Here is a 26,516-nt window from a genome sequence, read left to right as displayed (position 1 = left end):
TTGGATCGAAAATCTCAGTGGTTTGGTTCTTATATGCCAAAATATCCAAAAATCCTTGAAAAATAACTTCAAGTCAAAATCCGGGGGCTCGATTTTCACCGTAGACATATGGTCTTGTTGACTTTTTTGCTCAGTACAATCCCAAGAATCAGAAATTCCAGGCGCCCGATAACACTTTTTTCCTTCCATACAAATCGCCCCGGCCTAACAAACATACAATACAAAACACTGATACAACAACGACAGTTGCGATAGAATTTAATGAGACATTTTATAATTTGTGTTAATGTACATACATATGTACTGTTCCAGAACTGCAAGAATCTTCTAATTTTTACTATTTTTTCGATAACATAAAGGAAAAATTGTTATCGTAGTAAAAAATTGTAGATTCTTGCAGTTCTGGAACAGGCAGTTCGTAATATTTTTGTTTTACATATTTTGCAATGGCTTGCATTTTTATTGCATCTTTGAACTGCATAAAAACATATTTCGAAAAGTGCCTTTAAACCAGAAATGCTCGGCCTCATACACAAAAGTGTAAAAAATACATGAGTCTCTCGCAATTCGCCCACCATTGCTTTAAACTCCATCAAAACACATGCTTTGGACGCAAATTTGACTGCATCCTATTCTATCCTAAAGGGTTAGTTAAAATGTGATTCCAAAGGGATAGTTAAAATACAATGCCGAAGTGTTAGTTAAAATGCAGTGCCAAAGGGTTAGTTGAAATGCAGTGTCAAAGGATTAGTTAAAATGCAGTGCTATTGGAGTGCATCCCTCAGTATTCACGCTCTTGTAAAAAGTCATGAGTGAAAATGCATAATTTTATGCACTTCCAAATCATTAGTGCATATGATTTAACCGACTATTTGTGCATTTACCAATTTTAATCTTGGAAGCAAAGTGTGAATTTTCCATTTTTATTTTCGCATAAAATTTTTCAACCTGCGGGACTAGAGTATGTGAAATGGTACTGAATTGGCCGCGGGTGTTTTGAACATCACTGTATATGCACAGATGCAGTTTTTTTTATAGGCAAATCATACCTACACTAATCCCTCTGGTTTTACTTTGCAATGTGGTCATTCAAATTGATTTGGCGTGATTGTAATCGATTCGACCACTGTGCGGCATTAGTACTGGCAACGATTGGACTTGTTTTTATGTTAGTCAGTTTGGTGGGTCGATTGATCAGTTCGACTGCCGTTCGGTCGCACGTCACACCGTTAAGCAACAACCAGAGTAATAGCAACAAAATGCTGAAATGGAAGCAAACACACAATGCGAGTAATCGGGGGGCAACCACAACACGATGAATACGACGACAACCAAGCGACAACAAATAAGTTAGTATGGATCGCCTGGCACGTTGTTATTGTTTTCTTTTTTTCGTTTTGGAGACGACTATATAGCAGCCAGCAGCAACAACAACAAGCTCTACTACAATCGACAACGATGATGACAACAGTAACAACAACCACGGAGACGACGGCAATGGCAATGACGTTGGAGCATGCCACACATACTAAGGCCAGTCAGCCAACAAACCAGCCAGCCATCCAGTGAGCCAAACAACAGTCAACCAGTCAGCCCCAACAACAACGACAAGGAACCGCATCACACCACACCGCGCACCAGCCAACAGAGGCAGCAGCACACATACGGCACAACACAGTAACAACATTAGCAGGCACCACTACCACAAGCAGCGGCAGCAGCAACGTTGGCGGTGTGTTAAATAAAAAACATATGAAATTAGTACAATTCGTGATTTCAACGGTGAACGACGACGAAACGGTACGTATGTGCGCGCTCGAATGTGTTAAACAATCAAGTTGCGGCTGCTGCAAAACCAATAACAAACAACAAAAACAACCCACCAAACACAACCAACATACACCCCACCGCCAAACAGTCGACAACAACAGAGAAAACCCGAAATACAGCATCAGTCAGCCAGTCAGCATCATCATCGGACAGGCCACTACTGAAGAAAACCAAAACCAGTTAAGATCGACGTAAATTTTTTTTGGCCAACAGCCACCACCAGTAAGCAACAAGACAAAAATAAGAAGAAACAAATATCATCTGTTTTGTCCACCAACAGCCTGCAGCAGTCATAGCAAGGAGAAAAGCAAGGCACAACGTACAACAGGGAAGCAAGAAATTTTTCAAACACTTGTTGGGAGCCGACTGCCAACCTGTTGCTCACATGACAAGGCTAGGCCAAGAAAAACAACAAGCTGAATTCCACACAACGTCTTAACGCACCCCTTCCCTCCCTTTTCCCCTTCTGCTGCTGTTATCATCGCACAAGCAGCTAGAAGGCAACCCCCACACCTCTTATACGGCCATAAACGATCTCCTCCGCCCGTCAATATGTACAACAAAGGCAACAACAGCAATTCTAGTTCTTCCGCAACAGCAACTTCTACCTCCGCCACCAATGCTACTACGGCTGCCAGTTCCACTACCACTGTTCCTGCATCAAACAACAACAGCTCGCCAACAGGCCCTAATGATCGCATTGAATGGTCACGTGCCACCATTTTGGGTTTTATCGAAGACTATCGACGACAACGAGTACTCTGGGATCCCAACACCAAGGGCTATCACATCAAACAGACCAAATACGAGGCTCTCAAAGCTTTGGGTCAGAAATATGGTGCTGAAATTCGTTCTATTCGCTCCAAAATCAAAAGTTTACGATCCTCCTTTCATCGGGAGCATGGAAAGGTTATTAATGGCCGCCGCAAGGGTTTGAACTATCAGCCCATGTGGTTTGCCTACGATGCCATACGTTTCATTTTGGATGGTGAAACGGGTGACTCTGATGAGGCTGATGGAACACCCAAAAACGACAATCTGGATAGTACAAGTGAAAGCAACTTGAATAACAACAACAATAGTCTCACCACAAACAACAACAGCATTAACAGCCTATTGGGCTGGAGTGGTCATGCGACCGATGAGGAACAACTATTGGAGGAGCGTAAAATTTCTAGTCGTGACATTGAGCATTTTAATAATCATTTCTTGGCACTGGGCTTGCAAGCTCGTCATCCCATGGCAATGTTGGCGGCAGTAGAAGCCGCGGCGGCCGCCTCTGCTCTCTCTGCGGCAGCTCAAGAGAAACGCCAAGAGCAAGATTATGCTCTACTCAAGCAACAAAAGCAGCAGCAGCAACTGCTGCAACAACAAAAACACATGTCTGATAACGACGATGACAAAAGCGAAAACGGCCATAAACAACATGACAGCTCTTCTTCTCCATCACCGCTGAAAATTATCGAATTATCCACCATCAGCAATAATAACAACAATAGCAGCAGCAACAATGTCAACATTATGTCGTCTTCTACCAACGCCAATACCACCTCCTCCTCCTCCAACGCCATTACTGCAACGCTCAACCCAATTTCGAAACCCTTTGCAAGTCCAAAACCTTCGTCACCATCAGCTGGGGCTTCAACAACAACAAAAACCGCAATTGCCACGGCCACCACACCACCACCTCAAACCTTGCAGCCACCAGCGCAATCTCAACAACAACAACACCACCAGCCATCCTCAACTTTGTCGGTGACAGCGACAGAGGCCAATACGTGCTCCCCAGAAAATTATAATGTTTTACACGGATCACGTAGCTTAGATGAAAATTCTGCCATTGCTATTGGCAACAATGCTGCCGCGACTGCAATTTCCAGTCTTCCGATAACGGCTGTGGTAAGTAAAGCACACACATAAAACACACTCTGAATAGTCATAGTAAAAAAAAAATCAGCAACAACAACAACAGCAACACGAGAATATAGCACCAGCAATAAAGTTAAAAAATACAAAAAAGTCGTAGTATATTTGGTAGTCACTCTTGTCGTCGTCGTTATGGTCGTCATTGTCGTTTGTTTTGTTTTCCTTTTCATATCTTTTTTGTTTGGTCTGCCTTTTGACTACATATGATCAGTGTACACTCAAAGAAAAATTACGGTTTAAAATCGTTGCAAAACACGTTAAAACATTTGTAAAGGGGAAACTTATAGTACATTTACGAAATCGAGTGGATTTCAACTGTCAATTCCTTTGTGTATACGTGAAAAGAAATCTCATCTGAAATCCATTGGATTTCATTTGACGTTTAAGCAATGGAATTGAGAGTTGATATCGAGTGGATTTCGTAAATGTAAACCAAGCCTTACTTTGTTACAAAGACATAAAGTAATAAAGACCTGACAAAATGCATGCAACAAAAAAATGTTTACGAAACTTTGTATAGAAACATTACCCTTAACAGGTTGCAGTTAATTCAAAATCGCAACCAAGGAGGAACATTTCATGTAATGGTATCAGAAACGAAATATATGAATTCAAGGATCTATTCAAGAATAATTCCATGTCAATTGGATCGGTAAATTCGGTTAAATACGTAAAAATGTATAAAAGAAAAAAATGTTATATCACCATATCGTAACATAACATTATGTTAAATTCAAAAACCATTCACTGAAGAATGATAGCAAAAGAAATGTCTTATCTTGTTGTATTTATGTCTTTGTTTGTTATTTATATGTACTTTTTGAAATGAAATGTATGTGGGGAGTTCTGAGTGAGGTCGGACACTTTTGCAAAAAGTGGTTTTTCAGTACATTTTCAGATTTTTTGGCTAATTTTGAAATTGAAAACAAAAATAATTTATTTTGTATTTTTATCAGCTATCTAATACAAAATAGAAAACAAATTTGTACAGTGGAGTTGGATTGCAATTGCAATTTTCGCGATTTACATATTTCTTAGATTTTTTCTTGATTTTTTTATAAACTACGGTCGATTACAAACATTTTAGGACCCACAATTTTCCCTTTATCCAGTGTGAAACATTTGCTATTTTACCAAAACAAAAAAAAATAAAAAGTTGAATTTATTAACATTTGTTTTGTTGTTTTATTAAAACTTTCATCATTTTACGATTTTGAAAATGATTTAGCTATTATTGTACCAGCATTAGTGGGTATTACTGAATGAAGTTTTTGAGTGCCCGTCCGTGCTAGCCAGTTTGCCATTTTAGATATTAAATTTAAATCCTCTTTCGTATATTATGAGTATTTCTTTGCACTTTTTCAAAGTGCGATATCTCCGCAACCGTTAGCAAACAAATCTGAAAATGTACTGAAATGTTTGTCTGATGAGCAGCATCAACGCAGCAAAAAATAAAGGAAATCAAAAACCACTTTTTTCAAAAGTGTCCGATTTCACTCGGAAATCCCCATGTATATTTTGAAATACATACTCATTCTAGACGCCGCACAGTGATTCAGAATATTTTTTCATCTCATAAAAAAATCTAAAATTGAATAAAATGGAGTTTTGAGGCCCATTTTCTATATAGTGGTATGTTTAACCCCCTCACCAAAAATAGTCATAGTCCAACATAGGTATTTTACGTATTTCGAAGATTTTTACATGACATTCGATTAAAATCAGCAGCACTATAAATTATCAACGAATTTTTTTACCTAAATGCCAAATTACAGCCAATTGAATCCTAAATGCCAAATTACGATTACCACTTTGATCTCTAAATACAAAATACTATTCAATTTGGCCCGAAAACGTCAAATCGGTGGTATAGTTATATGGGGGCTATTCCAAAATATGGACTTACATATGTATTATTTTTAGTGAATAGGTTTGTTGACCACATTGAACCCTAAATGCCAAGTTGCATCCAATTTAAACCGTAAACTTTAATAGAAACCTCAAAATACCTAAAATCGGGCGGTACCGTTTTATAGGGACGTAAACCGGACTTGACCTGCCTGCATACGCATTAGTGCAAAATTTTAGTGTCCTATCTCAATTAGTGAGTATTCTAGCGTAATTACTACGGTACCACTCGATTTCAGCTATTTTGTCATTTTTACCTACAGTTTCGGTCAAAATTTGGTGTAATTTGCCATTTGAGTTTCAATGGTCAAAATTAAAATTATATGTCATTGGAGATTCAGAAGTTACTTCACAGATCAAAAACATAGTCCGATCGTAATATTTTGCAAAAGTTTAGAGTTCAGGACCATTAAGAGCCTACACGTTGGAGCTATAAACGACCATAACTTTTCTATGATAAATGTCGAAGAATGTTTTTCATGGACAATGAGTTCTAACGATGTAGTCTTCAAATGGAGCAGAAACATTTAATGTTACCATTGATTCCTTTGATGTATCCTATCACCTTTTTGTATCACAAGTTCGTTCATGTTTAGTGGCCCAATGAGATACACATAATGCCTCATTTTCGCACATTTCAAAAATACCTCCGCATAGCCGTGTAGAGAATGAAAAACTATTAAGAAATACGGTGTCATTTTTTCTCTATCGCGAAAAAGGTTTCCGCACCAAATGCATTAAAGTTCAGTAATGCATTATTTTATTTGTTATAATGACATATACGCTTTTCGTAATAATTTATTAATAGTTTTAATCTAATTTTAAATCAATATCAAACCATTCTGGACCAATTTGTTATCAAATCTCGATATTTCAGAGCATTTAATGCACCTTTGAAAATATTACAATTTTTTGTTTTTTCTTTATAAATTTATATGTTTATATTTATTGTACCTACCTTATTGTACCTACCGGACAAGAGAATATGTGGCCACTTGCAACGAATTCGCGAACGTGACAGACTGCTTTTAATGACTTTGCATTTGAGAATCGTATTGGTTTTCTATAAATATTTTTTTCAAACAAAGCAAATTTAAATCCTTAAATAGAAAAAATATCAAAAGGGCTTTAGTAATCGCAGTTGGTGCGGAAACTTTTTTCACCGAATCGTTGAAGATTCTGCGTAATCAAGCAATCCACATAATGCCTCTCTATTATTCGTTGCGCGCCTTTCAACGTCATTATGAAGTCATAAGGTGGCGTAAAACGCCAGCGTCGTGGTTTCAATTTGTCGATTTTTTTTGTTATTGTGAATAAATTGTATGAAAACGTAAACAAACATTTTGACATATTGAAAGATTTTCGGCCATAATGAGTTGTTGTTGCTTCAACATTAATTGCAACCAAAATTGTCAAGAGACATTCTTGTCTAACATTTTCTCCTCGTGCAGCACTGTATTAAGCGCTATTGCCGGCTTTGCATCTGTCAAAGGATGAAAGTATTAAATCCAAACTGAAGGCTGGTGGCGCACAGAAAACTTACATTTATAAGCCAACAAAATTGGGCGTTGTCGTATTTAATTTGGTCTTTGTGACCCACCTATATGGAAGTCATAAAGTGAAATTGTGCATTATTATCGTGATCATAGCGTCCAAAATTATTTTGGTCCAGTTATAAAAATTGTTATTAAAAAGGATATCTACGACATATTGATGATTATTACTGAATTAGAATGATGTGACGAACGTTATACTATACCATAGGTTGAATAGCTTATCTTGTACGAAATAATCAAAAATATGGGATTCATTACAGAGATGTTTAAGTTGGTGAGCTATAGTTTAATTCATATTTGGTGAGAGCACGTCCTCTTATTTTTGCTTAAACCTATACACAGCCCACAAAAAACCTACGCCCTGAGTGCAAACAAATCGATGGAAGAGGCTTCGCACAAAGGAAGTTAAATAGATGATGCATCATAACATCTATGGATATAGAAATATGGAGATTGTATATTATTTAAGTTCAAAGCAATATTAATACCGAGTGCCGATGTGTAACATGCATTTTCTCAAATTAAATCGGTCTGTTATCTTAGAGTTAGAGTGACAATAAAGTCTTTTTACATACATTTTTTTTAATTCTTTTCATTGAATACACAGATAATGAGGTTATTCTCGCATTTTCATAAATGTAACTGATGAAAAACACTTAAATGCTTATTAAATGCTTGAAAATGTATCCCTATAGACTACCGGGGGATATTTCTTTCTAAAATGTTCATTTCGTTCATAACGATTGGCGAAATTATAAACCAGATTGTTTTATATAATCCCAGCTTCTTGTTGCATTTACCTAACTTTTTGAAACGTAAACCCAAATATCTGAAACTATATCGAAGTGTTATTTGAATACAATTTAACTGACATTTTGTGTTTTCGGGAAGTATTTCTCATGCACATGGCCTCACTTTTACGGGTGTTTATTTTAATTTCCCATTCAGTACTAATTCAGTATAATGAAATATTTGTTAGTACATGTCATAACATTGCTTTTTCAGATATAGAAGATTTGTGTGCATCAGCATCAACGAAACATTGCATTGCGACAACTTTCCCAGCAAAATTACATGGAAGTGGTTCCTCGCGATGCCATGATTTTATTGGATCTTTTGCATTGGTTCCAATGAAGTGACTCCAATGAAAGATCCGATCTTTTCTTCAGCATTTGAACGAATTCCATGAATGACAAATAGAGCTAGTGAAACATCCGATCTTTTCTTCCGTATTAGAACCAATTCCATCAATTCTGAGTACAATTCGTGAAACATCGGATCTTTTCTTCAACATTTGCACCAATTCGATGAATGCTAAATACAATTTTAATAAGAATATCTTTGTTGTTTTTATTTATTTATCATAGTGAAGATGACATTTTTAGAATCTTAAAATGAATTGCGTCTTTTGGGGGTCACACTCCTGAAAACAGAATGAGTGAAAATGCTAACAAATGGCATTCCACATAACTTACTGCCATGCTTGAAAAGCATCTTTGGCATTGGGGATAGGTATGTCGACTTTCGATTCGTCGACTTTTTGTAGTCAAAAGTCTAAAAATCGATGTCGAGTTTTGACTGGAGGGAAAATCGCATAATCGATTATTTTGTGATCGATTTTAGTTGACTTTGGCTGTTCCCCAGCTTTCTGATAGCTACAAAATATCTGTGCAAAGGATCAGAAGAAAACTCGAAAATCGACAAATAGTCGATTATAATCGATTTTATGCGTTTATCATAAAGTCGAAAATCGAGTTTTAGGACAATTGAAATAATCGCTAGACCGAAAAATCGCATTTTTAGTTTTAGACCAAAATCGAAAAGGCTATTATTGCTTTTCATTGCCTACCAGTGAGTGGCATTTTCTAAATGTCTAATTTTGACACATTATTAAGGGGATTATTTCTCCTTAAATGCAATATATCGCAACTGTTCAATGACGAATCATAAAGTCGAGTTTTAGGACAATTGAAATAATCGTCAGACCGAAAAATCGCATTTTAGTTTTAGACCAAAATCGAAAAGTCGATTATTGCTTTTCATTACCTACCAGTGAGTGGCATTTTCTAAATGTCTAATTTTGACACATTATTAAGGGGAATTATTTCTCCTTAAATGCAATATATCGCACCTGTACAATGATGAATGAGTAGACGTAATAATGGTGACAGTGAGTGGAGTTGATCATTATGTATCTTAATAGAAAGTCAAAATTTCTAAAGTTTTCAGTTACCGCCCTTTTTTGAACAGGTGCGATATGTAAACATTTTGGTACGGGGAATGCTACAAAAATATGTAAGATAAAGTTCCTGTTAAGAACCAAAACGAAGCGATTTCTTCGGCTGTTGGGCATGGCCTTTAATGTACGTAATGTTGCAAGAACCAAGCATCACAATCAAACCATTTTTCATATTTCAGTTTAGTCTTCAAAAGAATTGATTTGTATTATTTTTCGAGTGTATCTACCGTGTATTATATATGCTTTGTACACTTAGAAAGCACAATCTTGTACAAACATAAGCTAGCGTAGCATATAGCCACTGGCTGGATTGTTTTTGTTGCACTGTATTTACTCATTTGCAACTCAAACCGTGGAACGAAACACAGTCAGTGAAATAAAGTTGTTTGTCTAGTTTCTCTCCCTCTTGCTCTGTTTGTTTTGCGTTTTCATTTCTGGTCCGTCCGTCCGCTGTCGTTGAATTGTGTTAATTTGGCCTTTGTATATTTTGTTTCGAAGATACATTGACAGTTGCTGCTGCACACATATTAAGATCGTCGTCAATTGTTGTTGTTGTAGTCGACAGTGGAACGACAAGTGGCATGTGATGTGCTATTAAACTTTGCAACTGTTAATCGATAAGGTTTAAACTTAAAGCCAAGGTAACGTCTAAGCTTTGATTATTGGTTTTATGACTTTTCGATGTAGACCCTATTTTCGAGGTTTATATAGGTACGTATGTAGTTATGTGTAGAATTGCTTTGGCGTTTTGATATATCGATGGGTACAAAACATCCTCGGTATACATTCAGTGAGCGCCAAAATAAACTCTACACTATTTACCCATTTTAAAGTTGCACTATCATACTTAAGGGGAGTACACACCATCATTCAAAACTGACAATCAACGGGCTTTTACGACAGTTTTCGGGCAAATAAACAATTTTGTTTGGCTAAAAATGTTTGAAATACAATTGGCCTGTTCCAGTACTGCAAGAATCTACTAATTTTTATTATTTGTTTCGATAACATAAAGGAAAAAATGGCATCGTAGTAAAAAGTAGTAGCTTCTTGCAGGTTCTGGAACAGAGCAAAAATGTCAAGTATTATTTAGAGATTTAAACGCATTTTACATTTAACATGTTTTAGAAAACATGCATCATTTAAGTTGTCAATTCCATATAATATCTGTTAAATAAATGACGTAAACTCCCAGAGCACATGTTTTAACTTAAAACTTTTATGCCCTCTAACAACATCGAACTTATCATCTGAGGCCCTATAAAGTATATATATTCTTGATCAGGGTAAAATTCTAAGTCGACATAACCATGTCCGTCTGTTTGCTGAAATCAAGATACAGCTCGCAATTTTTATGATAGAGCTTCGTAATTTGGTATAGAAGTTTCTAATAATCCTAGGATTTTTGTCTGAAACTGGGTACTTAGTCTTCGTTGGGGGTATAAAACATTCCCCCAGAAATTTGTCGGTATAGGTCCACGCCTTCATATTGCCCCCATAGAACGGTACCTCCCGAATTTCGGTATTTTGAAGGTTGTGGCCACAACAACCCACCGAAGTGGCTGAAATTTGGTATTTAGTCATTGTTGGAGGTAAATGCCTTTCCGACTGAAATTCATCGGTATTGGTCCACGTTTCGATATAGCCCCTATAGGACGGTACCTTTCGATTTTCGTAATTCTGAAGGTTATGACGTCAATATCGCACCGAAATTCTGAAATTTGTTATTTAGTCTTCCATGGGGTTATAAAATATTTCCGAAGAGAATTATCAGTATAGGTCTGCGGGTTCCTATATCCCTCATAGAATCGTACCTCTTAATATTCGGTATTTTAAAGGTTTTACCGAAATACCGGAAATTTGGTATTTAGTCTAAAAACTGTCCGCCAGAAATTTGTAGGTATAGATTGACGTTTTGATATAGCCCCCATGGAACGTTGCCTCCCGAATTTCGGTATTTTGAAGGTTAGCCACATTGTTTTACCGAACTTGCTGAAATTTGGTATTTAGTCTTCTTCATAAACGAAAGGAAACTAATTGTGTCATTTTACTTTAATATAACAAGTTTGACCTGGCCGAACTTAACGCCGTTCTTACTTGTTTTTATTCTACAGATGAAACTAGCGCGTGTTCTTTTTTAAAAAGTTCAGGCAATTATAGTTGTGTTCCAGAACCTGCAAAACAGTACTATTTAGTACTATTTATTCGAATTTTGTGCTAGAAAATCGTCTTCCAAAAAGTAGCAAAACTTGCACTTCTCTTTCAACAAAAATAACACTGAATAGCATTGTCTTTAGAAACTTTTTACACGACAGATTTTTGGCGTTGAACCACAATTGTCGTCTTCTGTTTGGCTGACACGCCGTATTTGACGTTTCTTCTACTATTCCGTTCCTGTACTTTTTGAAAAACTAAATACCGTTCGTTCTTTAATCGCTAACGAACCATATCGACTGAGCTAGTTCATACGCTCTTGTTACATCCCCAAACTTTGGAGTTTGTTCAGCTCACCTTAAATAACGCTTAAGGGGTTACACCTACTTAAATAAAATAATTTTTAACTTAGTTTGAAGTACAGATGTTTTAAAATTCTCTTTCGATTAAAGATAACATAAAAGAAGATGGATCCATTCGTTTTCGAGTTATCGTTGGCACCGCAACACTTTTCACAGGTAGTCCCTAGCCTAGGAATTTACTTGTGAACAATTTCGTCCGATCATTTTCACAACTTTCGACGTGGATAATCACGGCAAGAGTGCATCGATTAAATCAAATCTTTGTATGTCGATAAAGGGCCACTATGAAAAACTGGTATAATGAATTCAATCGTGGCCGACACTCTATAAAAAATGAATTTCGTGCGGGTGCTCAAAAAAGGGTCGTTGTGCCAGAAAAAAATTTGGAAATTTATTCCACCAATTAACATTTGATATTGTATGAACACTCGACGACAAAAATGTGTTTTTTCTTGTTGGATCCAGTGTTGATAGGTGTAAGAAATTTCAAAAAATGGGATCGCGGTGCTTCCAATGGCGTTAAAAATATAGATCTGGGTGAAGAATCATGGAACAATGCGTGTGAGCCTGAAAATGCCAGCAATCGCCATAAATCGCCGCAAACTTTTCTACTTCCCCTCGTACAAAACTATGCAATATTTTTCAGGAACAAAAATTTTGACGTGTAGTCTTATGATCGCTTATGATGAATAATAAGGTGGCGTAAAGAGAACAGCTGGTTTTCCCAATTTGACAAATTCGTGGTCATTGTGAATTAATTAGGTATACATAAACGTAAACAAACATTTTGACAGCTATAAGGATTACTACTCAAAAGTGATTTGTGGACCAGCTATTTTAATGGAATGCCAGTTGCACATTTTCTGAACAGTTTCTGAATCTAATACCTATTATTTGTTGCACTTTATTTTACCTCATACCTCCTTATGCGAGTCCATAACCTATTTTACTTGTCTGAACTGTATGGTAACGGTATTTCTAATTGTTGCATAATTATGTATGCTCCACTGTATCATTTAAAGTGAGAGATTCTATTGAGATTGTCGTTAGCTTGTTTTTTTTTTTGTTCAAGCTACTAATGCGACGTATTTTTTCCTTACACACTTTTGTTGTTGTTGCTATTATTGGTGGTGCCGCGTTACTGTCACTGGGATGGTGTTGTTGTTGCTGCTGCTCTCTGTGTTAATTTTATATCAATACACGTGAAACAGTCCAGTCCACAGTCAGCCAAGTTAGTCAGACATTTAGACAGCCAGTCAGTCAATTCACCAGCCACTCATTAAATGAGGCACTCTGCTGCTATATCTGCATACACGCACACACATAGCACCTTCACATGGATGCACGTACGAAATGCGGTACGAAACGATGAATTGTGCTGGTGTTAATGTTTTTGTGAGCTTTTTTATTATTATTATTTACCCTGTTGTTGTCGTTATTGGCGTTGCTGCTGCAGGCAGCACACCGTTCGTTGGGCAGTATTGTGTATGCGTGTGTTTTGTGGTTGGTTTTCACCACAACATGCTGCTTCACAACTGATAAGCTTTACGAAATCGTAAATGTGTCGCATTACTTTTGCTCTTCAAAAAAAACGAACTCATACTTATTTTCCTACCCCTCCTCTCCACCTAATACCGCAATTGACCATCAAACTTCCTGCATGAAATTGAGCTTACGTTGCATCAGCTCCATTTCTACTTCTTTTGGCCTGCTGCTTACTTGTTTGTGCCGCCAACAATGGGACCTTGAAACACTGCATAGAAAACAATGTTTGGTAATTTATTCAACAATATCAATCTACTACAATCAATTAATAGAGCTTTAAAGTCACTAAGTCCCGGGCCACACTAAGGGTAATTTCACTGAAATTTTGACATTTAACTAATTGCCGAAATTATTAATTATAGTTTACCGATGACTAGCAGAATCGTACCATTGAAGATAATCGTCGATAACAATCGAAATATTGGATATATAAAATCAAAATAAAACACCGGGGTTTTAATGACTTTCAGCCGAAATAACAAATAGAATATAAGGATAAAACAATACTATAAGGAGCTTAAAAGAAATGATTAATCCCTTCTGCCCGACGTTGCCAGTTCCAATTTGTAGTTATAATTTTTTTAAATTTGAAATTTGCTTGTGGGCAGCATTGGGCCATTGTGATAATAAAGTGGTTACTTTAGAGAAAGAACACCATAATTTACCCCAAAAGAGGCTAATTTGGAAATTTATACATATATAAAATTATACGATCTCATCAGTTTCATAGCTTCCAAAATCATAAGTCAAATCACGGATGGATTGGTGATTCAAACAATTATAAAATAATATGCCCTTTATTCTTAAAATAGTTGTGGTTATCGACGATTGATCAACAAATAGCTTTTCTACGAGTACTATAAGCTTAGTTTTAGGACAATAAGCTCGAGTATTTCGGATAATAAAACTACAAACTATCAATATTTTCATGTCTGCCAACAAGACTACCTTTGAAACCACTGTGCCAATGAACATTCAAATCTATGTGCAATAATTTCCCAATCTTTTTCAGTTTTGTTTTAGGTTTAGTTCGTTTATGCAGCGCGTTGCTGTAGAGCGTATGCAACAAACACAGTTTTTTTTTGTTTGAAAGCAGGGCAATGCGATAACCACAGCATAGACTTAAAATGTTTCGTTGGATTGGGGTTTAAGTTGAATTTTTAAAATTTGGATGTACACCAGTGTCATATTGCTGCTGTAGTTGTTGTTGTTGCATTAGCTGCCATCAACTGACGACTGACTGACTCACTCTCCTCCATTTAGTGATACTGCCACAAGCCACAAACCAACATTCATTAATGCATTTCACTTTTTCTCTCTCTCCTGTCTTTTCTTTTACAGACACGTACCTCCGATTTCGATGGCAGCGAATACTGCAACATCAGTGCTGAGGATGTTAAAACTGAAATTGTAAGTTTCTTCTATTTTGTTGTAGCTTGAATTCGACTTCTACTACGTTTTTGTGTGACGTTGTTGCTATTGTTGCTGAATTTAAAGTTTATAGCTATAGCTGTCGTTGGCCATTAAGTAAAGTTTTATGGTCTTGTAAACATGCATTTATATGTTGTCCATGTTGTATGGCGTACTAATGACTTCAAACCACCACCACCATCATCATCCTAGGTACCAGCAGCAACAAATTTGGCTTTTAGAGATTAGGCCCACATTATGTTTTATTGTATCAATCAAACGGGCCCAAAATCAGAATAACTTTCTATTTTCTTTATTTTGGGTATCAAAGAAATTTTGTGACTCTTCATCATCGTTTTATGATGAAATACGTTGAAAATGTGTTTGCATTTGTAATTACTTTTATATTGAACGTGCCACAGAATCAGAGACCACTGATTGGTGACTAAGTGATCACTTTTTTATTACCTCCATCATAGTAAGGAAGGTATATTGAGTTTTTCCGTTTGTAACGCATTGAAATAATGATTTGCAACCCTATAGTTATATATATCTGATCAGGGTAAAATTCTGAGTCTATCTATGGATGTCCGTCCGTCTGTGGTAATCACACTAGCATCCGCAAAAAATTGAGATATAAAATTTTGGGAAGATGCGTCTTTTGTTTGCAGCCAGGTCTCGTTCGAAGATGGGCTATAATTTGAAATATAGGATTTCTAGTGACCAGAAAACGTTTCTAACAAAAATTGTGGACATAGGTTCATGTTTTGGTCTACCGCACGCTATCCCGTATTTGCAAGTTAATATCGAAATTTTAGTTTTGATGTTTGGGGTTCCCAGTGGTCAACAAACGTCTCCATTAAAATTGTGGGCATAAGTCCACGTTGTGGTAAAGCCCCCATTTCAGGTATTTTTAAGTTTTTCGATCCAGTTATCGAAAACTTCTCCACCTAAGATTGTGGGCATTGGTACTTTCGTAACAGAAAGAAAATTAATTTTCCGTATAAGTTCAGAATACAGTGGAGGTTATAAAAAGTTCGGCCAGGGCAAACTTAACGCTTTTTTACATGCTATTTTTTAACCAACCTCCATATCCTCCTTATACAACTACTTTCGACTTTTAGTAGCTACTTAATTATACACTCCACCATAATATGGGGGTATAATTAACATTGTAATTCGTTTTGTAACGCATCTAAATATTCGTCGGAGACACTCATAAAATTCTAAGTCTGTCCGACCGTCTGTTGAAGTCAAGATACAGCTCGCAATATTTAAGATAGAGCTTTATAATTTGGTATTAAAAATAGCTTTGTCGGTCCACGTATCTATGTATACCTTTAGCACGGTACCTTCATGAGTTTCGGTATTGTGAAGGCTTCAGCCACATTATCTCTTCAAAATGGCTTAAATTTAGTCTTCTTTTTTGATGTTACCAAACTTTTCTCCCGAAATTTGTCAGTATAGGTCAACGTCTCGTTATAACCTCCTGATTTTCGACATTTTGAATGTTTTAGGCAAATTATTTTACTGAAATGGCTGACATTTGGTTTTTTCTCTTTGTGGATACAAAACGTTTTCCCAGAACTTTTGCGAACGGTACCGCCTAATTTTCGGGATTTTAAAGGGTTTAGCCGCATTATCCTACAGAAATGCGTAAAATTCGGTATATCGTTTTTCTTGGTTTTGTTATAGCCCCCATATAACGATACCTGCGAATTTTCGGCATTTTCAAGATTTTAGCCGCATTATCCTACAGGAATGGGCAAAATTCGTCTTGGTTGGGAATATACACTCTAAACTTTTTCTGTTGAATAGGCAACAAGATGCGACACAAAAATGCGTAATTTTCAACCGCTTTGTTGTTGTAAGATTTTACGCAAAATGTGTTTAAAAATTACACATTTTCGGTTGCGATTTTAGACACAATTTATTGTTATTTTACGCACTTTTTATATAAATGTTTGCATACATATTACCCAAACAATTTCTGAATGTATTTAAGAAAACTACGTTTTGAATACGGAGAAAAAATTGTTTTATTTATATAAAACAAGCAAGAAAGTATCAGTCAGCTGAGCCGACAGAGATATACCCTCAGCCACGTACCCGAAGAAAAAAGTTAACACAATACTTCTGTAGGTTTCTTAGCTGTTAGGAAATTTTTCCAGGATGGAAAGGGCAGCAAAAAACTACATGTTGCAACAATATTCAGAATGATCCAAGACGAGTGCATTTTTTCCAAACTTTGGGTAGGGTGTACCCATAGGAGTGATCCGATGTAGTACATATTCGGACCTAATACAAATCTGTAGGAAATATTTTTTTCTTTATTAGTCTATGGGTCATTATTATATGTGTTCTTTTACTATCTGATGGCTTTGAAAACGCAAAATAAACTAATTCGGAGACATTAAAAATATAATTTTTTTCATTGAAAGTTAATGCCAAGAAGCTCCTGCTTGAAATTCAATAATCACTTTCAACTTTAAGTTAACCGAAACGCTATAAATCTGTTCGGTAAATCCAAACTATAACAAAAGAAGACTTATAATAACGGGGGTATGGATATTTTCCTTACAGACTATATAGTTAAATATGTTGTACTTAATTTTCTGAATTTAAATATACTACAATTTTACTTTTCAATTTACAAAGTTTGAGCTAAATCGATTTCACTCTTAAAGGGTCATTTTACACATTAGCCAGCTTAGGTGGTGCCGGTAGGATTTTCTGGACCTTTTTGGGTCATTATCTAAGGAAGTATGGACTTTCCCGCGAAAAAAAAATTCCAACGTCGTAACAGGGGCCGCAAGTGCAACCTGCTGCGTCACAAATTAATAAGATCAGAGAGGAGTTGTTAAACTATACTTTTTCCAAATTTTGTGTGGGAGGTACTCAAATGAGTGGACCGATATAGTCCATATTAGAACTCGATCTATGCCTGAAAGTAATATTACCAATAGCAAAGTTTGGCTCAATTCGGTTATTCCCTCCTATAGTTATCATGCCCACAATCTTGGCGAAAAATGTTGAACCTTTGTGGGGGAGGTACCGGAAGGAGTGGACCGATATGGTCTATCTTCGAATTTAAACTAAGTTTGGACAAAATATTGAAAGACCCAAAATTTTGTGTGGGAGGTACCCGAAAGAGTGAACCAATAGGGTCCATATTGGAACCTCATCTATGTCTGGTAGAAATGTCACGATGTGCAAAGTATTGACTAATTCGGTTATACCCTTCAAGAGTTATCGTGCGGACAATTTTTCTGAACATTTTTGAACTTTTGTTGGGGAGGTACCTGAAGGAGTGGACCGATATGGCCCATCTTCGAACTTAAATCAAATCTGGACAAAATATTTCGATACCCAAAATTTGAACCGAATCGATTGATCCGTTCGAGAGTTATAGTGCGCACCAGCCAGACAGACGGACAGACAGACAGACGGACGGACATTGCTAGATCGACTCAAAATTGTCTGAAACGGATATCGTACAAACATACTTGGGGTCTAAAACCATTATTTCGGTGAGGCACATTTTTGGCCGTATCAAAGTGTAAATACCCTCTTTAGCCTAAAGGCTGAGGGTATAAACATAACATATTTCATTTATGTAATTAAAAATACTAATGAAAGTAAAAAACTGTATATATTCAATTATAAATAAAATCTGGTTAAAGATTTTTACACATTAATTAAAATTATTTATGACACTAAAAATATTTTACACTTTAATGCACAACTTTTTCGGCTTTAATTTCAGGCACTTCCTGTTGCAATAACAGTTTTTGCAACTCTTTATGTTTGAAATCAAGCAGCTTATGTTTAATTTCAAGCATATTCTGTTGAAACCACTGTTTTTGCAATAATTTGTGTTTGAAATTACACTTTTCCATAAAGTGCACTATAATTTGTTAATTATTATGCACCTCCTAAAAAGTCAACAAAAATCACTGTGATTTTCATTGCAATTTTCAACAAATAATTTAGAGTGTACAACACTCCTGCAGAGAATTGTCGGTATAGGTCCACGTTTTGATATAGCCGCCATAGATAGCTACATCCCGATTTTTGGAATTTTGATGTTGTTGTATAGCAAAGATCTCGTCCTTCATACGACGTCAACACAGATTTGCCCGTAGATCATTTGAAGAATGCCCGTAGCAGTGCTTTTTGTTTGATGATGTTTATGGCAGTGCCGTGGCAGACGAAGTCTTTTACTACCTCAAAATTATAGGAACCAACTTCCACAGTTAGTCCGAGCTCCATAACGAATTGCGCGTCGACACCATCAACTTGGTCTTGTCGCCGTTTACCGCAAGACCCACTTTAGTAGATTCTCCTTTCACCTTCTTAAAGGTATCAGTTATTTCTTTAACTGATCGGCCCTTGATGTCTGTATCGTTAGAATAAGCAAGTAACATGTGGCTATTGGTGTATATTGTGTTATTTGTCGCGATTTGCATCTCGTATAAGCTTTTCCAGCAGAAGAGATCGCACGAAAGGTTGTCTCCTTCTCTGAAACCTCTTTTGTCACTGAATTGTTCGCAAAGGTTCTTTCCTATTTTAACTGAGGACCGGGTATCAGTTAAAGCCGAATGAGCTTTGCAGGGCTACCAAATTCAGATAAGGCTTGGAATACCTTTGAACGTATTGGGCTGTCGAAGGCTGCTCTATAATCAACAAAAACATGGTATATGTCGATCTGCATCTCTTGGGTCTTTTCCAGGACTTGCCGCAGAGTAAATATCTGGTTAATGGTGGATTTTCCAGGTCTGAAGCGGCATTGGCTTGGCCCAGTTATTTCGTTGACCATAGGATTTAGTCGTTCGCACAATATCCCTGACATTATCTTGTAAGCAATAGGGAGAAGACTTATGTCCCCATAGTTAGAGCTCCTGCTACCTTATTATTCTTTAGTCGATTTGGCCGGACGGTATACATTCTATACCATTTTCAGGGATACGATATGTGGTACCTTCTTCGTCTTCGCTACTATTGGATACCTACGGTTTGGAAAAATGCTCTTTCCATATTCTCATTCTTTTTCCTGCGGAAAACACTTTTCTCCTCTCTCCACGACACTCCAGGTCATATCATGGGTTCCTTGGTAGAGGTCTCTGGTATCCAAGTATGGATTTTGCGGCTGCTTGCATGGAGTGGCCAATACTTTTCCACTGTGCTGATATTTTAACGAGACGAGAAATGCTTTGATTAAGCATTTGGGTCAGTTGATTGGAATATGCTGCGGCTATCTGTTGTGACTACAGCTTACCGATGTCTAACTTCCGTGTTGTGTCTTTTCTACGTTTAATCGGCTGCGTACATTTGCTGCAACAAGATGGTTGTCCGGGTCTATGTTTGCTCCTCGGAACGAACGTATTTACATCCAACACGCTCGATGAATGTCATACACCTATCGCAACGTGATCAATTGGATTTCTTGTTTTCTGATCTGGAGACAGCCTCTTACGGATGTTGATACGTTTAAATCTAGAATTGCTAATTACCCACGGTGTGCCTGAACTAACTTTAAATGAAAGGTGCTTACAGCTGGGAAGCTTATGGGGATTGTGCAACTACAATGTTCATAGATGAGAAAAATCAAAAAAGAACAAGTAAGAAAGTATCAGTCAGCTGAGCCGACAGAGATATACCCTCAGCCACGTACCCGAAGAAAAAAGTTAACACAATACTTCTGTAGGTTTTTTAGCTGTTGGGAAAATTTTCCAGGATGGAAAGGGCCGCAAAAAACTACATGTTGCAACAAAATTCAGAATGATCCAAGACGAGTGCATTTTTTCCAAACTTTGGGTAGGATGTACCCATAGGAGTGATCCGATGTAGTACATATTCGGACCTAATACAAATCTGTAGGAAATATTGTTTTTTTCTTTATTAGTCTATGGATATTTTTCTTACAGACTATATAATTAAATATGTTGTACTTAATTTTCTGAATTTAAATATATTACAATTTTACTTTTCAATTTACAAAGTTTGAGCTAAATCGATTTCTCTCTTAAAGGGTTATTTTACACATTAGCCAGTTTAGGTGGTGCCGGTAGGATTTTCTCGACCTTTTTGGGTCATTATCTCAGGAAGTATGGACTTTCCCACGAAAAAAAATTACAACGTCGTAACAGGGGCCGCAAGTGCAACCTGCTGCGTCACAAATTAATAAGATCAGAGAGGAGTTGTTAAACTATACTTTTTCCAAATTTTTTGGGGGAGGTACTCAAATGAGTGGACCGATATAGTCCATATTGGAAATCGATCTATGCCTGAAAGTAAGATTACCAATAGCAAAGTTTGGCTCAATTCGGTTATTTCCTCCTAGAGTTATCATGCCCACAATCTTGGCGAAAAATTTTGAACCTTTGTGGGGGAGGTACCGGAAGGAGCGGACCGATATGGTCTATCTTCGAATTTAAACTAAGTTTGGACAAATTATTGAAAGACCCAACATTTTAGCCAAATATATTGATCCGTTCGAGAGTTATCGTGCACTCCAACTACGACACATGGTATTATATGGGTTGTTTGCAGTTTTCGTGCTGATTTCTGAGGATATATGGACTTGCTCCTGAAAAAAATTATATCGTCGTAATGGAGGTAGTGAATACAAGTGGCTGGAACAAAAATCAAAGCGATTCGAGAGCAGGCCTTAAACTGCACTTAAGCAAAATTTTGTGTGGGAAGTACCCGAAAGAGTGAACCAATAGGGTCCATATTGGAACCTCATATATGTCTGGTAGAAATGTCACGATGTGCAAAGTATGGACTAATTCGGTTACTCCCCTCAAGAGTTATCGAGCGGACAATTTTTCCGAACATTTTTGAACTTTTGTGGGGGAGGTACCTGAAGGAGTGGACCGATATGGCCCATCTTCGAACTTAAATCAAATATGGACAAAATATTTCGATACCCAAAATTTGAACCGAATCGATTCATCCGTTCGAGAGTTATCGTGCGCACCAGCCAGCCAGACAGACGGACAGACAGGCAGACAGACAGACAGACGGACGGACATTGCTAGATCGACTCAAAATTGTCTGAAACGGATATCGTACAAACATACTTGGGGTCTAAAACCATTATTTCGATGGGGCACATTTTTGGCCGTATCAAAGTGTAAATACCCTCTTTAGCCTAAAGGCTGAGGGTATAAAAATTCGCTTTTTAATTCACATTTTTAAAGCTTTTTTTTTTTTGTTTTCAAAAAAAAATGGGGTCGCATGTCCTATGGAAATGTTTTCAGGATTTTGCTTGAAAACGACAAGTCCTATCGAAATGGGACTAAAGAAAATGTTGTAGGAAAATTTCACTGCTACAACATTTTCGTTAGTCCCATATCAAAAACATAAAAAAACCTAAAAATGTGAACTTTGAACGCGACATATTTAAAAATCCCTCCAGCGATTTTTCTTGTTTTTTTTTTTAATTTTTCTCATCTATGAAATATCACAAAGGTCAACTTGTAGAAATGTTCACTGGTACAACATTTTCTTTAGTCCCATATCCATAGGACTTACGGTTTCCAATTTAATACCTCCTCTCGAATCGTTTTGATTTTTGTTGTATCAATTTGTATTCGCTACCACCATTACGACGGTATAGGTATTTTCAGGGGCAAGTCCATATTTCCTGAGAAAATGGCCCGAAAGTTGTGTAGTGGACGGGGCGCAAAATTTGGCAGTCGTAATATTTTGCTCAAACCTAAATCAAGTTTTAAATTCGGTCATATCGGTACACTCCTTTAGTTACCTCCCCCACAAAAGTTCAAAACTTTTCGCTAAAATGGTGCGCACGATAATTTTTAAAGGCAGTACCCGATTTGGTTCAAACTTTCCACATCGTAATATTTCTACGAGACATATATCCGTCTAGAAAATGGACTATATATCAATTCCTACGGGTACCTCCCCCACAACATTTCGGAAAAGTGCAGTTTAGGACATCCTCTCGAATCTTTTTGATTTTTTTACAACAGGTTGCACTCAAGGCCCCTTTTACGATGGTACAAATTTTTTTGAGTGGCAAATTCACACTTCTTGAGAAAAATGAACCGAAAGCTGTAAAACACTGCTACGCCCAGCACGACATCTCTGGAACCGAGCACTGCGTTGGTCCACACTTTGTATATCGAAATCAAAGATGTAAATACATTAAGATTGGAAAACTCCATTGTTAACATTTGGCAATAGATGGAGTTGATCTCTGTTGTTACTATATCATAACAACATTCTGTTCAGTAGTTAACAATTTCAGGCGTTTTTAACCGCTTAGTTCATATTCAATGAACTGGAAACTGCTATGAAATACAATCCTGAGTCCAACGTTTTGCTTTCCTACAATTCGTATAAGTCGAAATGCGCTTTAATGGGGTGTTTAACATTAACATACCCCTGTTGTTGATAAAATGTTTATATACTTTGTTTCATAAACATATTTGCATTATGCATATATTCCAGACATTACAATTCTATGTCTTTGTCGAAATATTTCTTCGAATATTAGATGAAATTCGAAGGTGGTGCTTATAGGTCCACTCCGTATGGTACCTTCCCCACAAAAGTTCAAAAATATTCGCTAAAATGGTCATTAACGGAGCAACCGATTTGCTGTAAACTTTGGATCTCGAAATATTTTGTTCAAGGGTCTGTTCGAGGATCCTTTGGAAATTTTTACCGAAGGCATTCATAGTGGCCCTGTTTACAGCGATATTATGTATTTCGTGCGCAAGTCCAAGTTTCCTGATATAAGGGTCAAAAGCTATAAACTATGTGGTGACAAACTGAAATGATTGGTGTGCGCGATATCTATCGAAAGGAATGACTCAAAAATAAGAGCCACCTCCAAAATGGACTATGTCGGTTTATACCTTTAGCTACCTACCACGCAAAACTTTTGAGCTTTAATCCAAATCCATATTTTTGTCGACAAGTTCATACGCCAAAAAATCAGAAACCCCCTAAATGCATAAGTGTTTTAGGGAAAAAAGTTGTTCAATTTACACAGGCTGACGGTATATCTCCGTCGACAAAGCCGACTTGTTGAAGGGATGTGTTACTAACCTAACCCATGTGTTTAACGTTCTTATGGGTACACGCGAGGTACATTTTAGCTCACTACGTTTAACAGGTGTTAAAGGCAGCCCCTCTTTTCAGCCTAACCTAGTTTAAATGTGGTATAAAAATGTTTGCTGGTAAGAAAATTGCCACACAACAACTTGCATAAAAAGATCCAGGTTTTGTCATAACCCCCATACAACTTTACCTCCCATGAATTTTAAATATTTATGTATTTGAATTGTTGTACCGAATGATCTGTAGTTTGCCACTTCGGTTTCTCCAATGGTTAGAACTATATAATTGTTAATTTTGTATTTAAGAGTATGGGCACGATTTGTCCATATATAATTGTTCCTTTTGTATTTTAGATTATCGCGAAAATGTTCACATTCAAGAATATTTCGGCGTTTTCAATGGTGGAAGATGAAGAAATTTCGACCCGGTCGATCTTAAAGCCTTGTTTTACTTGCTACGGTTGCTTTTGTCTTGTCTCATTTCCATCCTCCTTCTTTGCAATTTAACGTGGATTTAGAAAAAAACATAAATTAAATTGCTGCATAAATCGAGTCGATGCATTTCCCCCTGCCAAATAATAACAGCCAGCAGTGACTTGTAATTTTGTTCGCTTTATTTTGTGCTGTAATGAAAGATGTGATGGTGAAAACTAAGTGATATTTATGATTTCTTGAATTTCAGCACGTAATCTAAAATGCAATTTCCATTTTTATGAAAATCCCTTCTCAGCAGATATTTGCGATGCAAAATCATGATAATGTTTGCTATATGTTATGAGTTTCTTTACACAATCCTGTATAGATTTCATTCCTCTGCTAAAAAATTATAATTTTCTTAAGTGCTTTTTTTCTCTCCCACGTTTTTATTCTATCACAATTGAAAAATATTTTTTTCTTCTTTTTAATCTATTCAACAGTTTGAAAGTGATTCCACCGAGTTGGCTATGCTTGAAAGCACACGCACTTCCACTCCGGTACCACTGAATTATCACAAAAATGCCACTGACTTGACAATACAACGCAATGGCAACAGTTCCAACAACGGCAATCCCCTAGGTGGTGGTGTCGTCAGTGGCAGTAACACCAGCAGCAGCAGTCGCAAACGTAAAGCTCAACAAATCCATTCGAATGCAAATCACGGCATGGATGGTGTTGATGCACCATCTCCCTCTAAATTACTCCAACAACATTCCAATGCTATACAACACTCCAGACAATGTGATTATTTAAACAACAGCATAAATGGCGGAGCAGGATTCTCGGCCAACGGCAACACCGCATCCAACAACACGGGCGCTTCAAATTCATTGGCAAGCGGTTCAAAATCAAGCAGCACACCCATTGACGAATATGGTGTATTCGGTGAATATGTGGCCATAACTATACGAAAACTGAAAACGTCTAAAGCCAAAATCGTTGTCAAACATTTGATCAACAACCTCCTGTATGAGGCTGAATTGGGCAAATATGATCAGGGTATACCAGCATGTAAAGAACCACCAGAACTCTATAAAATGTGATATGTAAGAGAAAGAAGTAGAAAAGAATTGTTTTTAAAACATGAAATGAAAGACAAAATTGTATTTTGACAAAAAATAAATTGAGGTTTTTCACAACTCCAAAGGGGTGATATTTTTTAGTTTCGAAATTCGTACAAACATATTATTTTGGCTATCTTCCTCAATAGATATACATTGTGGAAAACCTCTCCAGACACAGACATACATACATATGTATCTATGCATATCTCCACCTCATTAAAATTGAAAAAAATCAAACAATTATTACCTTGCTTAAACAAATGTTACCTTGAACACTAGTCAATTTGTGTTTCAAATTATAATCAGGGATAAAAAATAAAAATAATAATTAAAATAAGAAACATAAAAACAACTTTGAAAATCTAAAAAAATGCTGTTTATGAATTATTTTTGTTTTCAATTTTAAATTTTAAAACAAACTAGAAGAGTAAAGAATTACTTTAATTTATTTTTTATTATAATTTCTTTTTTTTTTTTGTTATATTACTACCATACATAAATATACATATTAAATATATATTATAAAAACTATCGAATAGTGTTGGGTAAATTTATTCGCCCAAGGAATATTTGGTAATCAACACTCAACGCTATTCATACAACTCAGGTGCCTTTTTTGTTAGTCATTTAAGTTTTTTTGTTAAAACTCTTCCTGCTAAATGAAATTCACGGGGAGAGATTGAAATATAAGTACCTTTTGTTATGAATAATTAAATATACCTACCTTGTTTAAGAATACAAAAAATGAATATAACATTTTTTATTTTCTTCTTAACTTTTCCAATATTTAATGTTCTTCACTTTCTATTCATATTCGGATCTTATATTCTCTATAATATATTATTAACACTTAAAATATGAATATTATTAATAAATATTTAGCTATATGTAATTGTTACTTAATCTTTAATAAAAACAAAATATTTGTTTAAAAGGACAATGAATTATTTTTA

General features: G+C 36.4%; 1 protein-coding gene across 1 annotated transcript; it reads left to right on the top strand.

The window, feature by feature from the left end:
• The first annotated feature begins 1,112 nt into the window (after window positions 1-1,112).
• Window positions 1,113-25,622, top strand: Dyro (Dpt-YFP repressor by overexpression). The gene is made up of 3 exons (XM_073980290.1): window positions 1,113-3,729; window positions 14,862-14,930; window positions 24,940-25,622. Exons 1-3 carry the CDS (start codon window positions 2,383-2,385, stop codon window positions 25,540-25,542), a joined length of 2,019 nt encoding a protein of 672 aa, XP_073836391.1. The 5' UTR covers window positions 1,113-2,382; the 3' UTR covers window positions 25,543-25,622.
• Window positions 25,623-26,516: the final 894 nt, after the last annotated feature.

The sequence above is a fragment of the Musca autumnalis genome, unplaced genomic scaffold (assembly GCF_047663935.1).
Source record: "Musca autumnalis isolate F117 unplaced genomic scaffold, ASM4766393v1 scaffold_4, whole genome shotgun sequence".
In the NCBI taxonomy this organism is placed as follows: Eukaryota; Metazoa; Arthropoda; class Insecta; order Diptera; family Muscidae; genus Musca; species Musca autumnalis.
The sequence above is the reverse complement of the archived record's forward strand: the minus strand, read 5'-3'. Positions and strand labels throughout refer to the sequence as shown.